Source organism: Felis catus, chromosome C1, assembly GCF_018350175.1.
Source record: "Felis catus isolate Fca126 chromosome C1, F.catus_Fca126_mat1.0, whole genome shotgun sequence".
Lineage (NCBI taxonomy): Eukaryota > Metazoa > Chordata > Mammalia > Carnivora > Felidae > Felis > Felis catus.
Window position 1 is genome coordinate 14,622,083 of NC_058375.1, and position 14,533 is coordinate 14,636,615.

The following is a 14,533-nucleotide window of genomic DNA, read 5'->3' on the forward strand; positions in this document are numbered from 1 at the left end:
CGGTTGAGTAGAAGTGGTGACAGTAGATATCCTTGCTTTGTTCCTAATCTTAGGGGGAAAAGCAGTTATTCACTATTAACTATGATGTTAGCTGCAAGGTTTTTGTAGATGCTCTCTTTCAAGTTAACAAATTTCTCTTCTATTTCAGTTTGCTGACCGTTTTTTTTTTTTTTTTTAATCAGGAATGGATGTCAGATTTTGTCAAATGGGCAATTTCTTTGCATTTATTAAGAAGATCATAGGGGCACTTGGGTGGCTCAGTTCGTTGAGTGTCTGACTTTGGCTCAGGTCATGATCTTGTGGTTCATGGGTTCGAGCCCCATGTCAGGCTCTGTGCTGCCAGCATAGAGCCTGGAGCCTGCTTCAAATTCTGTGTGTCTCTCTCTCTCTGCTCCTCCCTGATTCATGCTCTGTCTCTCTCTCTCCTTCAAAAATAATAAATAAAAAAACATTTTAAAAAATTGAAAAAAAAGATCATATAGTTTTTCTTCTTTGGTCTGTTAATATGGTCTACTACATTGATTTTTAATGTAAAATCAACATTTCATTTCTGGGATAAACCCCACTTGCTCATGATATATTTTCCTTTTTTATAATGTTAGACTCTTAGCTAACATTTTTTTCTTTTTCATTAGCATGTTTAAAAGATTTTTTTAAATGTTTATTTATTTTTGAGAGAGAGAGACAGAGTGTGAGTGGGGCAGAAAGAGAGGGAGACAAAGAATCTGAAGCAGGCCCCAGGCTCTGAGCTGTCAGCACAGAGCCCGAAGCGGGGCTCGAACCCATGAACCAGGAGATCATGGCCTGAGCCGAAGTTGGATGCTTAACCGCTTAACCGACTGAGCCAACTGAGTCACCCAGGCGTCCTTTCATTAGCATGTTTAAACTTGATTACAACTGGTATTAATGTGTAGTTTTGTTCCTGCTATATTCCTCCCTTTACATCAAGAAATTTCTCACTGTTGAAGCGCCTGGGTGGTTCAGTCGGTTGAGCATCCAACTCTTAATTCTGGTTCAGGTCATGATCTCACGGTTTTGTGAGTTTAAGCCCTGCATCGGGCTCTGTGCATTGACTGCAGAGCCTGTTTGGGATTCTCCCTCCCTCCCTCTCTCTCTCTCTCCCTGCCCTTCCCCTGCTCACATTCTCTCTGTCTTTTCCAAAAATAAATAAATAAACTTAAAAAAATTTTTTTCTCATTGTTGCTACTGAGTCCCCATAACAGTTATTGACCGCTGCAGACCCCCTTTTCTGTTACCTCCATCTTCTTGCCCATAGTCTCCTCAATATTTGGAGGATCTCGCACATTTTAGAGTATCTCTTTCAAATAAATGTAAAGAAATACTGCGATTACATTCTTGGGAGCCTCGGTTGTTTACAATCTTATGTAACATTTTGTTAAGAGTTTCTGCATCTATGTTCATGAAGGATATTAATCTGTAGTTTTATTTTTTTGTAATGTCTTTATCTGGTTCTGATATCAGAATAATGGTGAGTTAAGCAGAGGCATTTCCTCCACTCTAATTTTCTGGAAGAATTTATTAATAATTGGTGTTATGAGCTGAATTGTGTCCTCCCATTCATATGTTGAAGCTAACCCCCAGTATCTTAGAAGGGGGCTGTATTTGGAGATACGACTTTAAAGGGGTGATTAAGTTAAGATGAGATCATTAGGGTGGTCCCTAATCCTACTGGACTGACATCTTTGTAAGAAGAGGAAATTTGGACACACAAAGAGACCAGAGGGATGTACATGTAGAGAGGAAAGACCTTGTGAGGGCCCAGAAAGAAGATGGCTATCTGTAAGTCAAGGAGAGAGACCCTCAGAAAGAAACCAGTCCTCCCAATGCCTTGATTTTGGACTTCAACCTCCAGAGCTATGAGAAGATAAATTTCTGTTTCTCAGAAATTTAAAAAAAAAATTTTTTTTCAACGTTTATTTATTTTTGGGACAGAGAGAGACAGAGCATGAACGGGGGAGGGGCAGAGAGAGAGGGAGACACAGAATCGGAAACAGGCTCTAGGCTCTGAGCCATCAGCCCAGAGCCCGACGTGGGGCTCAAACTCATGGACCGCGAGATTGTGACCTGGCTGAAGTCGGACGCTTAACCGACTGCGCCACCCAGGCGCCCCAAGTTTCTCAGAAATTTAAGCCACTCAATCCATAGTAGTTTGCTATGGTAGCTCTAGCAGTCAAATACAACTGGTATTATTTCCTTAAGTATTTGGTCAAATTTACCAGTGAAGTCATCGGAATCTAGAGTTTATTTATGAAAATGTTTTTAATCTACATACTCACTTTCTTTAATAGATATAGGACTATTTCCAGTTGTATGAGCTTGTGTCTTTCAAGGAAATTGGCTGTTCCATCTTGGTTATTGAATGTATTGTCTTACATTCATCTTAATAAAAAAAATGCAAGAAAATATAACTACCAGTGACCCTACTGTCTAAAAATAGCCATTACTCCTGTTTTGCTATTTACTTTTCCGGATGATTTTTATACATGTGCACACCAATTTCCTTACTTCCCCCTGTCCCCCACTGCCATATTTTACAAAATTGCTATTACCCTTAATGTCCAGGGGTTTTGTTTTTTATATCATCAGATCTTTGAAGACATGATTATGGATGGATAGTTAATAATTTGCTTAACTCACCCCCTAACTTATGTGGCCTCTGATTGTGGAGGAAGCATCGCAGAGAATGCCGTAGTCAGCACCTTTCGCATCTGTCGCTGGGAACAACTCAGGTGTGCATCTTGGTTTACAGGCTAAGAAGTGGAATTACTGGGTCGGCCAGTTTATTATTGACTTCTCGTGTTGAACAACCTGTGCTGGAGGGGAGGTGGGGGGAGGGAAGAGCCCATCTCCTCCCCCCACCCCCCGCCCCCATTCTCTAGTCTCTGGAGAACAGCCCGACCAGCACAGCCGGTGGGGCATGAGATGAGAAAATGGCAAAAAGTCAGTTCAGGGGGTCTCAGGGGTCCCCCACCCTGGCTGTGGCCTCTTGCCATAGATTGGCAGGGTGGAGGCTGTATCTTCCGTGTGTGGACTATATACCTTACTTTTTGGTTCTTCCTCTTTTGGACTGAGTGATATCATTAAGAGGTGTTGGCACAAATCAGAGCAACAACTGAAGCCACGCTTTGTGCAGACGTGTGAAGACAGAGACCAGCCTCATCCTCCTTTCTCTCTTGGTCCTCAGGGAGCTCCCTGTCTGCTGGGGTGGATACAGCCTCCACTCCACAGGGAACCCCCAGGTGTTGGGATAAAATTATAGGGTTTTTTTTTTTCCTCTGGGATTCCCAGTCTGAGTGAAGTATCAAGATTGACAAAAGCAGATACCTACAAAGGAATGGAGAAGCAAGTGTCCCTCCGTGCCTCCCATGCAGGGATGGGGTGGGGTGGTTGTAGGGTAACTTCTTGGGAAAGAGGAGGCCCTGGTTCCATAGAGAGGAAGTTGGGACAGGAAAGGTGGAGGCTGGGAGAAGGCGGAATGACGGGCACTTGGTTTGGTAGAGCGGGAAGAGGAAGTTGGATGGGCCCAGGGTAGGAAGGGAAGCCTCAGGGGATTACTTCTGTCCCTTGTCAGCAAGTCTGGGGACACCAGGCAGATGTGAAGGTGGGGGGTTGTTTGGGGTTAATGTCCAAGAGTGCTCTTCTCTCCCCTTCCCTGTTTCTCCTCAGGGCTAGAGAACAGGCTTCTGCTCTGCAGCAGTCAGATCTTTAACTGGGCACTTGCCACGGGCCCAGATGACTCAACAGGGTCATCTGTTAGCACGATCCGTGAGGCCTGGTTGTATCCATTCTACAGCTGAGAACTCCGAGGCCAGGCGAGGGCTCTCTCCAGCTGGGATCTCAGAGCCAAGAAGCAGGGGTGCTGGGGTGGGACCCCCCCTATCGGTACAACTGCCCAAACCTCCAGGGGCTCAGGGGCCTCAGCCCCAATCCGCTTCTCTCCTGTCCATCTCCACCCCCCTCCAATGCCACCCCCACAAGAGGAACATGGCAGCGACTCGCAGGCCACCAGACTTTCAACCAGAGACGGCTATGCGCCCCAAGGTTACGTCTAGAAATGTCTGGAGACGTTTCTGGCAAGGTTAGGGGAGAGGAGTGTGGGGAGGGGACCCCGACCCCCGCCACAGAGAGGTGCCGCCGGGCCGCACACCACAGTGGCACTGTGGCAGAGAGGTCCTGCTCCCGGGTCAGATGAGCTCGCCCTTTCAGATGTGAGCTGGGCGCCTCCTCCAGTCTTAGCCAGGTGTGGACACCGACGTGCTTGCAGTTGTGGGTAGAGAGTTCTCTGCAGACTCTGGACGATGGTCCCTCCAGCTCTGGGAGGCCCTGGGCATATCCACACAGAGGGCTCCCGACAAAGACTTTCTCTTTGACCAAACCCTGCTCGGGCTTCACTTGAGCTCTTTTTCAAAGAGGCGTGGGCTTTCGGACTCCTCGTCTATCTCTGCAGTGTCCTGTTCTCTGCAAGAACCTCGCTGAGCCAGCTCAGCCAGGAACCATCACCCTCCATGTCTGATCGCCCCTGATGTCTGATGGGGTTCCTCTGCCCCTGCCCCCCCCCCCTCCCCCGTGATGTCTGGCCTGCCTTCTGCCAGAGTCCTGCTAGGTGGCTTTAGCCAGAATCCTCTTGCCACAGCCCCCACATAGTAACTTTCCATCTGCGGACCCCCATCCTGCTCCTTGGCTACAAATTCCCCTTTCCTTTGTTGTGTTTGGCGATGAGCACAGCCTCTGTCCCCCACTGCAAAACTCCACTGTAGAGGTCCCACGCCTCTCCGATGCCCCCTTGAGTCAAGCCCACAGCGCTGTTCAGTTACAAATGTGACTGAATAATGTTTTGTTTCACATCCTTTTGGGTGGGAACAGAGAGAGACCTCTGGGCGAACTTCCTTTCAGATGTACAGGGAAGGGCCAGCTCTTGGTCGGGTGTGGAAACCCCCACCTGCAGGTGCGCCCGAGGGCGGGGCCTGGGCGGGGCGGGGTCGCTGTGGGCAGGGCGGTGGCTGTGGGAGGGAGGGGGTGGAGCCTCCTTTTTCCTGGGCGTGTGTCACCTGCCTCCCGCCCAGGGGCATTGCCCGGCGCTACCCTGCCCGTGTGCGTGTGGCAGTGGGACACTGGGGCCTGCTCCCCGGAGCCTTCAGAGCGATCACGGACCTTACGAGCCCTATGTTGCTGGACCCCCAGAACACAGAACATGGCGGATGGGGCACAGGCCAACCCCAAAGTGTTGAGGAAGAAGGTGCTGGTTAGGCACCCCTCCGGGTGGAGGGGCCCAAGTCTCAGGGCCTCTTTTCCTTGGAGAACCTCGAGGTATGTGCCTGCTACCTTGGGATAGAATCCTCCCCAGAGAGGAGCAGGGATGGGCTGGGGGAACTGGCTCCTAGAATCCGTGTCTCCAGAAAAAAGAGCTCTAAGTCTCTGAGTGAAGGCTGAGATATGTCAGTACATTTTCAGCACCAGAAGACTTTAGAGATCAGCCAGCCAATCCTCATGAGGCACTTGAGGCCCAGAGAGGCTATGGGATCTACCTGAGGTCACACAGCATTTTGGCAGAAGAGCCGGGACTAGAACCTGGGGACCCAGGTCTCTTGGCTCCAAGTGCAAGACCCAGCCACCAGGTTGGGTCACGTGACTTCCTGGAGTGCCTATGGAAGAGGGGTTCGTTCTGATCTGTGACAGTAGCCCGACCCCATGAGGCGGTGAGCTTCCTGTCTCAGAAGCCTGCTCGGGGTAAAAGGAGGAAGGAGGCTCCCGGTGCCTCCTGGCTCTGCCATCCAGGGGACGGTCCATTCAGGGGGTGGGGGGCAGGCGGGAGGACCTCATCCCAGAGCTGCGGCAGCACAAGCGGGGGCCCGGGGGATGACATTGTAGGGGCCTCAGAAGGGAGCTGCGGGAGCCTGGAAGGGACGGGTTCGGGGCTTGGATGTTCTCCTCTCTCAGGTCCAGCTTGGGTATGAAGAAATTCTTCACCATGGTCGTCCTGGCCGGCAGCGGTGAGTAAAGGCTCTGGGGAGACTCCTCTCTCTCCCCCCCTCCCCCACTTGCTCCTGTGACCTTGGGCACCTAGGTTCTCCATCCACTGACTGGCTCTCTCTGGGCCCCTGCTTCCCAGCTCGGGCCCCTGTCAGGCCCTCACTGACCTGGGGCTGTTTGCCGACTATAAACACACCAAGGGCCGTGGGCATTTACGAGCCTCCCAGGCGGCAGGGCCCCGGGCTGAGCAAGCATCGTAAAATGGTAGTGTTTGCTGGGCGTCTGGCCGCCCCCGGGAAAACCTGGGTGTTTGTGTAGATAAGAGTATTTGACAAGAGCTAATGGGTTGGGTGTGGATATACACATGTATCTGTGTGTGTGTGGGGGGGTTGTGTCTCAGCACAGTGACGTCTGTGTGTCCTCCACACGTCAAAAAATGTGTAAGTGTGTATTAACTGCAGGTGCACGTGAGTGTGTGTGTGTGTGTGTGTGTACCAGGGCCGTCGGTGTGAGTGTGCAAGAAGTCGGCAAGGAAGGTCTGGGGGCTCCTTTCCCAGGGCTGGTGCTCCCGGGGAACACCGGTCGGGGACAGCTGAGGCTCCTGACACAGATGTGACCCCATCACACATCCAGGTGTTCTGTGGCAGGTGCCTCCGGGAGGTGGAAGCTGGGCTAGAGGTGTCACTGACTCTTCATCCGGCCCGTTGCATATCGCCGGAGCGCAGCCTGCTCTGGGGCAAAGAAAGAACCGCTGGGCACAAAATAAGGGTTAAACGTGGCCAGAGGTGACAATGGTTGGCTGACCTGACAGCTGAAGCGAGTGTTGAGACAGCAAGCCTCTGAGTTCCGCCGAACTGCTGGCCGCTAAGGCGTCTGCCCGACTCGCTTTCTTCTGCTTGGAGTGCGAGTGTGGATGTGGCCTCGGCTCCCTGGGTTCCCCGTGGGCGCCGCACGCGTGAGTGTGGTTCCACTGGCGGGTGTGTGGTGTGCGGGCGTGCGAGGCCTCTGTGGGCGAGTGTGTGTCCCCGTGTGTGAGTGTGGAGGGCTCGCGTGGTAACATCCCACCCTGTGTGCAGCTGCTGGTCAGAGGGCCCTGGGGCGGGAAGCTGTCCCCCGGGGGAAACACCTGCACAGCTGGGCTGCGGGAGGCCAGAGCTCACAGAGAGTGCTCCCTCCTCACAGCCTCTGCTCGCAGTGCCCAGCAGGAGAGCGGCATCGTCCCCATCCCTGTCCCCGTCCCCGTCCCCAGTTTGACAGTTGAGGTCAAGGAGCTTATGCAACCTGCCCGCGTGGTCATTGCGGGCCTCGTGGAGAGACCTGTTTGCGGACCCAGGGCTGTCTGCGTTTGACTCCCCAGGTCTGATTCCAGATCTGACTCCCAAGCTGCTTGACATTTCCCTCTGGTCGCAGGACCCAGCACAGCGTGGGGGGAAGGGCCGGGGGACACACCTAAGGTCCCCTTTGTCCTACTCCCACCGACGGCCCTCACGTCCCTTGTGCAGCTCAGGGATGGGTCCTCCCTCTCCCTGCCTCAGACCCCACCTGAGACATGTGCCTCTCTCTCCACCATCCTCTTAGAGTCGCCTGTCATTTGTCCCAGCTCCTTCCCTGTTGCCTCTCTCATTTGCTCCTTATTTTCTGTAATGATGAAAGTCACAAAGCCAATAAACGGGAAGGCTCAGGCGGAGCGGGATTCCCAAGGCCCATTAAGTGGGGCTAGACGGCTGTCCCGTGTGCGGGTTGGCCTCACCCAACACGGACTGGAGCCCCAGGCTCCGGAATGACTCAGCAGGGAGCCAGGAGCAGATGTAGAGTCAGCACAGGCTGGGGTGAAGAGGCGGGGGGGGGGGGATGGAGGGTATGTCGCTGGGGCAGACCCACCTGGCAGGTGCGGGGAGGCTGCTGATTTTGCTGGCGTGGGAAGGGGGTCATTGACCTATTGCTTCCGGTGAGACACGGCCAAAGGGAAAGGGTGTGTGTGTGTGTGTGTGTGTGTCTGTCTATCTGTCTTTGCCGAATGACTGGACCAGCACATTGTCTCTGGATTCATCGTGAGATGCCTGAGCCCCAGGACCGTGCTGGGGACACTGAGTTCCTACTGGGGGCAGAGGAGCCAGACCAAGCCCAGGACCCAGAATCAAACCCCTGTGTTCACAAGAGCATGTGGCATTTGTGAAGCCCCTTATGGTGGACAGGTCACTTGAGACCTCACTGCCTGGGTGCAAATTCCACCCCTACCACTTTTTTGATGATGTTCTTGGGGAAGTTACTTGGGTAAGCTCTGGGCCTCAGTCTTCTCATCTGTAAAGTGGGGGCAACAACAGCACTCCATGAGTTAATGCCTGGAAGGGGCTCAGGACAGCACCTGGCACAGAGAAGCCCTCAGTAAAGAGTAATAGCTATTTCCTTCTAAGGGCCCTCGGACATCACGGCTTTTTATACATTGCTTCCTTCCTCCCTCTCTGCCCACCCTCTCTCCTCCTTTCCCTGGCCTTGGGGTGTGGGGAGGACAGACAGGAGGGGGTCCCCCACCAGGCAGGGAACTCACAGCACCCCCTTGCTTCTCTTGCAGTCCTGCCCGCAGCCCGCAGCAGCCTGCTTAACCTGAAGTCCATGGTGGAAACCATCACAGGGAGGAGTGCCATCTTGTCCTTCGTGGGCTACGGCTGCTACTGTGGACTAGGAGGGCACGGGCTGCCCATGGATGAGGTGGACTGGTAGGTTCCGGAGTGCCTGGGCCACTGTCAGGCCTGGGAGGGGGGCAGTGAGGGTCAGACTGGTCTCCATTTCTGAGACATGGGAGAAGGTCCTTTCCCCAAAGGATGGGTCTGGTTCAATGAGTTTGTGACCAAGAGCCTGACCTTGACCCAAGTCCTCCTCTACTGTCTTGGGTGGTTTTTACTGTGCATCTCCAAGTCTTGGGCTTGGAGGCGTTTGAACTCCCAGTCTCGCCAGGAAGGAAACTTTGACCTGCCCCCACACATGTGAGAGCAACAGACGCACAGCTCATGCTCAACACAAGCAAGGGCTGTGACCCTTCTCACTCCCATCACCCTAGAGGCCCTGATGGAGGGCTGTGTTTCTTCCATCAGACTGAAGACTGAAGCCATGGCTTAACTTTCTGCTCCTATCTCCCCAAAAGCAGCCAGCGCTAAGTCTGGTATCACGGGGGGGGGGCTTAATAAATGCATGTTGACTAATTGCCTTCCTCCACCAGAGGGGATGGGGATGGCCACACTACACTTGCTTCCTGTCTCCCACCCCCAATGACCACTCAACCCTCCAGACATTTGTCTCTCCCTGGCCATCGTGCCCAGCCGGGCATGGCCTCCTCATAGGCTCAGGCTCCTTTGACACCAACTTAGTCCTAACCCTCCTTCCCATCCTGACCACATCATCGGACAGCCTGACGCCTCCTACCTCCTGCCTCCTGCAGCCAAGGCTCCAAGGGGGAAAGCTGGGCTCTGCCTGGCTATGTGACCTCAGACAAGTAACTGCCCCTCTCTGGGCCTCAGTCTGAAGGTCTGATCCATGAGGAACCGAAACAGACGACTGGGGTCTCTGCCGGTGGGAGATGGGCCAAGCTTGGCTATGTGGGCCTGCTGTCCTCTACCTGCCCCTAGGTGCTGCCACGCCCATGACTGCTGCTACCAGAAGCTCTTCGACCTGGGCTGCCACCCCTATGTGGACCACTATGAATACACCATCGAGAACAATACTTCCATCACCTGCAGTGAGTCCCTCCCCTGCCATTCCTCCCTCCCCCACCCAGGAGAAGGGCTTAGACTGCCAGTGCCCCCAGGCTGCTCGGGGGGCCCGTGCACGGGGTTGCCAGGTGAAATACAGGATGCCCACTTACGTTTGAATTTCAGGTAAACGAAACATGTTTTCACATAAGTATATCCTAAATATTGCACGGGACATACTCATACTAAAAATTAAATGCTAGCATAAAAACAATGACTATTGGCATGAAAATAAGAATTAGCATAAGTATATCCCATGTAGTACTGGGACATACTTATACTAAAATATTTACTGTTTGAAACTCAAAGTAGCCAGGCCTCTTGTTTTTGTTTGTTTGTTAACTCTGAGAACCTTAGCCGTGGCCCTCGCACGTCTCTCTGGTGTGCTCTGATCCCCTCAAGCCCGAATCAGCAGGCTGCTGCCCTAGTTGTTGATTCTTAAGCTTCGGAGAGCTTAGGGAGTGGTTCCGATTCAGTGGGCCTGGGTGAGGGCCCAGGAATCTGTTTTTAACCAGATCATCAGGCGATGGGAAGACTTGGTGACACATGGGTCTGGGTTTAAACCTGGATTCTGCCAGCATCTCCTGCGGTGTAACCCTATATAGGGTGCTTCCCTACCTGGCCTCAGTCTCCCCGTGGATATATGGAAGGGTTTGGATCAGAGCAGACATTTCCCTTCTAGTTCTGTCCTTGGGACCCTACCAGAAGGTGGCCTCATCCCAAGACCCTCAGTGTTTCTAGGAATTCAAGCTATGGGAACCAGGCCCGGTGGGGTTACCATGGATGCTCTGGGCCATTCCTCAACTGAGAGGTGCGGATCCACATTAATGGCCCAGGTGTCCCCGTGTGCCTCCTCTTAGGCGGCGGGTGTCCCCTGGCCCAGTCCCACGGGCAGCCCCTGGCTCCCTTTGTTTCCTTGTCTTCACCAGGTTCTGCTCACTACCCCTCACTAAAAGCAAGCAAGCCCAGCTTTGCAAAAAAAGAAAAAAAAAATCCCAAGTCTTCTGTTCTCTGGGGAAGAGTCCTGGTGGTGAACTGGGTGCATCTGGGGTCCCCTGGGAACCCAGGGCACTGTGGTCCTCATATTCTGCTGTTCAAACGTGGGGTGGAGGGGCTGGCTTGGGAGAGGGGGTGTCCCCTCATTAATGCATTTCGAGGATCCTCAAAGGGCGGTGGGCGAACCCAAGTGGGGGGTTTCACATTGGGTTCTGGGGGTTCCTAGAGTCAAGTGATGGGTGGGGGGTGTTCCTGAGTGGTCCAGCTGGTCCCATTAACCCATTTCACAGCTTAAGTGGCTTCTCTTTTGGCCGCTTGATATGTTGGCCTTCTGCAAAGAGTTTCATTTGAGAGAAAGTATTCTGCTGATAGAAAGTTTGAAAAGTCTGCCGACCACCGAGCTAGTGAGCGGTTCTCAGAGGGTGTTCCCCGAATCTGCAGTATCGGCATCCCCTAGGAACTTACTAGCAATGCAGATTAGCAGGCCCCACCCAGACCTACTGAATCTGAAGCTGTGGTCCTGGGGCCCAGCCGTCTTTGTCTCAGCAAGCCACCCAGTGGCTCCTAATGCGCCCCCTAAGATTGACAGCTATCAGGGTAGACGATTTCGGGCGACTTTAGCACTCGCTCATGGGAAAGGCCCTGAGCTAAGCTCTTAGGAGTCCTTCCTCAGTGGCTCCTCACCACGAGCTCCCTCCAGGGTGGGTGTCCCGCGATTCTGTGATGGAAGGGGGAGGCCTAGGGTGGGGAGTCCCCGACACCCGAGTGTCTATCTCGGGTCCACCTTGGGTTTGCTGTGTGACCTAGGTAAACCCGTCCCCGGGGCCTCCGTTTCCCCGACTCTAAGATGACAGGTTGGACTTCCGGGGTCTTCTGATGGAAACATGCTCCAGAGCCACCCGGATGGCGGATCATGCCAACTGCAGGGCCCGGCCCAGAGCTTCTGAGCCCGCAGGCCTGGGGCGAACTGCCAGCACGTTAGTGCTGCCCACCAGGGGACCATATTCTGAGACCCACCAGAACCTCTCCCCCGCGTAGGTGAGCTCAACGAGACTGAGTGTGACAAGCAGACCTGTGAGTGTGACAAGAACGTGGTTCTGTGCCTCCGGAACCAGACGTACAATGAGAAGCATCGCAACTACCTCAACATCTACTGTCAGGGCCCCACGCCCAACTGCAGCATCTACGAGCCGCCCCTGGAGGAGGCGGCCTACAGGCACATCTCCCCCACTCCCCCTGCACCTCCCTAGTGCCCCCCGGGGCTGACGGGCAAGAGGGATGGAGGTTCTGGCTCTGGGGACCAGACAGGCAGACCAGGTGGAGATGGGGGAAGACTGAGAGCCCAGGGCTTTCTGGCTGCTTCCTCCCTGGAACTCTCCAGGGGACCGGCCCCAGAGGACTCAGGGAAGCCTGGGTCCTGACTGTGGCTCCCAGGCCCCTCCAGCCCAGCACTGGGCGTGGCCATGTCCTACCGCTGATCCCAGACTTGGCAGGAAACATGTAGCCTGTTGGGGTCTCTCTTGAGTGTGGAGGGCAAGGCCTGAGGAAAAGAGGTGGCTCCTCTGAGTGGTCTCTGCCACGGGCCCCAGCTTGACTTCCTCGGCTTGACTGTCAAGGTTAGAGACCAAGATCCTGAGCTGCCAGTACAGCCCCAGAGCTTGATGTGTCCTCAGACAGGTTCCCAGACAGACAGAGTGCTGGTCCCGAGGTTCTGGGGGCCTCTTGGCTGCCCCTAAGGGACAACCCTGGGCGCTCCTTGCTTTGAGGGCCTAGTGGCTCTCTAGAGCCCCCTTAAGGGCAGGGTGGCCCATGAGTCCAGGCCCAGACATCACAGGAGGGCCACAGGTCTAGTGTCTCAGCCACAAGGTCTGGCCTCAGATCAGGCTCGGGGGCGCTGACGGAACCCCCATGCCCAGTGGCACTCCCTTAGGTGCATGGGGATCAGGACGGGGCCACAAATATGTCTCCAGCACCCTCACGTCTCCCCCCACCTCCCTGCTAACCCGGCCCAGCCATACGGCACTGCTCTGAGGTGCACCGGACCCCACCCCCGTGCCTCTCCTCCTGTAGCAGCTGGGCCGGTGGGTGGGAGGACCCCAGACCCCTCTCTCCCTGCCAGGGAGACGCAAGGCTGCACTCTGGTCTCAGAAGCCCTGTCAGTGGGGAGGAGGCCGAGGGCTGGGACCCACCTCCCTGAAGGGGAAACAAAGGCAGGAGAGTCCAGGTCCAGGCAGGAGGCTTGGAGAAGATTCCAGAAGGCAGTGGGAGGGAACTGCATGAGACAGAAGGGAGGGGAGACGGTGGGAGAGAAGTGGGACAAGGCGAGACGCCCAGACCAGAGGGGTCTCGGCAGGAGAAGTGGGGTGAAGGAGCCTTGGGGTGCAGGGGCCCCCTTGGGCCCAGGTTCCTGTTGAGGGTTGTGGGCAGAGATGGAAGAGAGTCAGCCCCCGCGGGGCCAGCTTCCTGACTCTGTGCCAGCACTGCTCTCTCTCCAGGTGCACCTGCCCCTTTCCTGCCTTGCCTCGCCTCTCGACCTCAAGGTCAGCAGCCTCCAAGTAGCCAGCGTGCCCTGCCTCACCCCGAGGACAGACTGACACAGCGCTGAGACCCGCCCAGACACCATCAGCCATCAGGAAGCTTGGCCCGCCCTGCGAGGGGCCTGTAGATCCACTGTCACTAGGGCCAGTCATGAAAGGCAGAGGCAGCAGAGGAGTGGGGGTGGGGAGAGAACATCTCCCCCCAGAATAGCAGGACTGGGAAGAAGCCTCGCCTTGCTGCAGCTTCTAGAACGCTAGCCCTGGGGACTGAGGATGAATTTGGTGGTTGGAGTCAGCTGTTACTATGCGTGAGAGAAAGCCCTTCCAACCGTTCACCTCCTTTTGGCCCTGGTGTGGTGGCTGTGGTCCCCAGTGTGTCTCATCACTCATATCTTCTTTCTTTTTTTTTAATGCTTTATTTATTTTTGAGAGAGAGACAGAGACAGAGACAGAGAGACAGAGTGCGAGCAGGGGAGGGGCAGAGAGAGAGGGAGACACAGAATCCGAAGGAGGCTCCATGCTCCGAGCTGTCAGCCCAGAGCCCGATGAGGGGCTCGAACTCATGAGTCGTGAGATCATGACCTGAGCCGAAGTTGGCCGTTTAACCGACTGAGCCACCCAGGCTCCCGCTGACATCTTCTTCTACCCTGGCTAACTAACCTCTCCCGGCCATCTTGGGCTGGTCCCTTATCTCTGAGCTGAAGCCCCTCTAAGCCAGGGTGGAGCCAGGATGGGGCAGCCACAGTCCACTAGAAGATGGGGTCTGCAGAGGCCCCGGCCCCTCACCTGTGGGAGCCCAGGTTTGTGCCTGCGCCCCTCTACCTTGCACACACCTCCACTCCAGAGAGTCTGGGCCAGTGTGTTGGGATGAGATTCTGCGGCCGAGGAGTCTCGCCTCCCCCTGCCCCCCTCACCTTGCCCCAGCCTGTCCAAGATGCTGCGACCCCAGATGTCCTCCACAGGACTTGGCGCCCCATCGTCAATCTCATAAAGGCCTCCTGCCTCAGCTCCCTCTTGTTGGTCTTCCTTGGCCGGGCGTCAGGGGAGGGCACAGAGACTCCCTCCAGGGTCTCCAGCTCAGGGGGAAGCAGAATCCCTTCCTGCCCCCGCCTGGGCAAAGTGGCCCGCTACAGCAGAGAGACAAGCATCAGGAAAGTGGTGTGGGCCAGCGGATGGACAATGATAACTGTTAGGCTGGGTGGGTGCTTGTCAGGCATCAATCTCCACCCCATCCTTTTCTGTTGAACATCTGAGGCCCAGAGA

The 14,533-nt window shown here is 54.8% G+C and overlaps 1 protein-coding gene across 1 annotated transcript; it reads left to right on the forward strand.

Annotated features, from left to right (window-relative positions):
- The first annotated feature begins 5,061 nt into the window (after positions 1-5,061).
- Positions 5,062-14,276, forward strand: PLA2G2F (phospholipase A2 group IIF). Its single transcript, XM_003989623.4, has 5 exons — positions 5,062-5,328; positions 5,959-6,011; positions 8,564-8,708; positions 9,615-9,724; positions 11,772-14,276. The coding sequence occupies exons 1-5, from the start codon at positions 5,213-5,215 to the stop codon at positions 11,981-11,983; spliced, it is 636 nt and encodes a 211-aa protein (XP_003989672.2). The 5' UTR covers positions 5,062-5,212; the 3' UTR covers positions 11,984-14,276.
- The last annotated feature ends 257 nt before the right edge of the window (positions 14,277-14,533 follow it).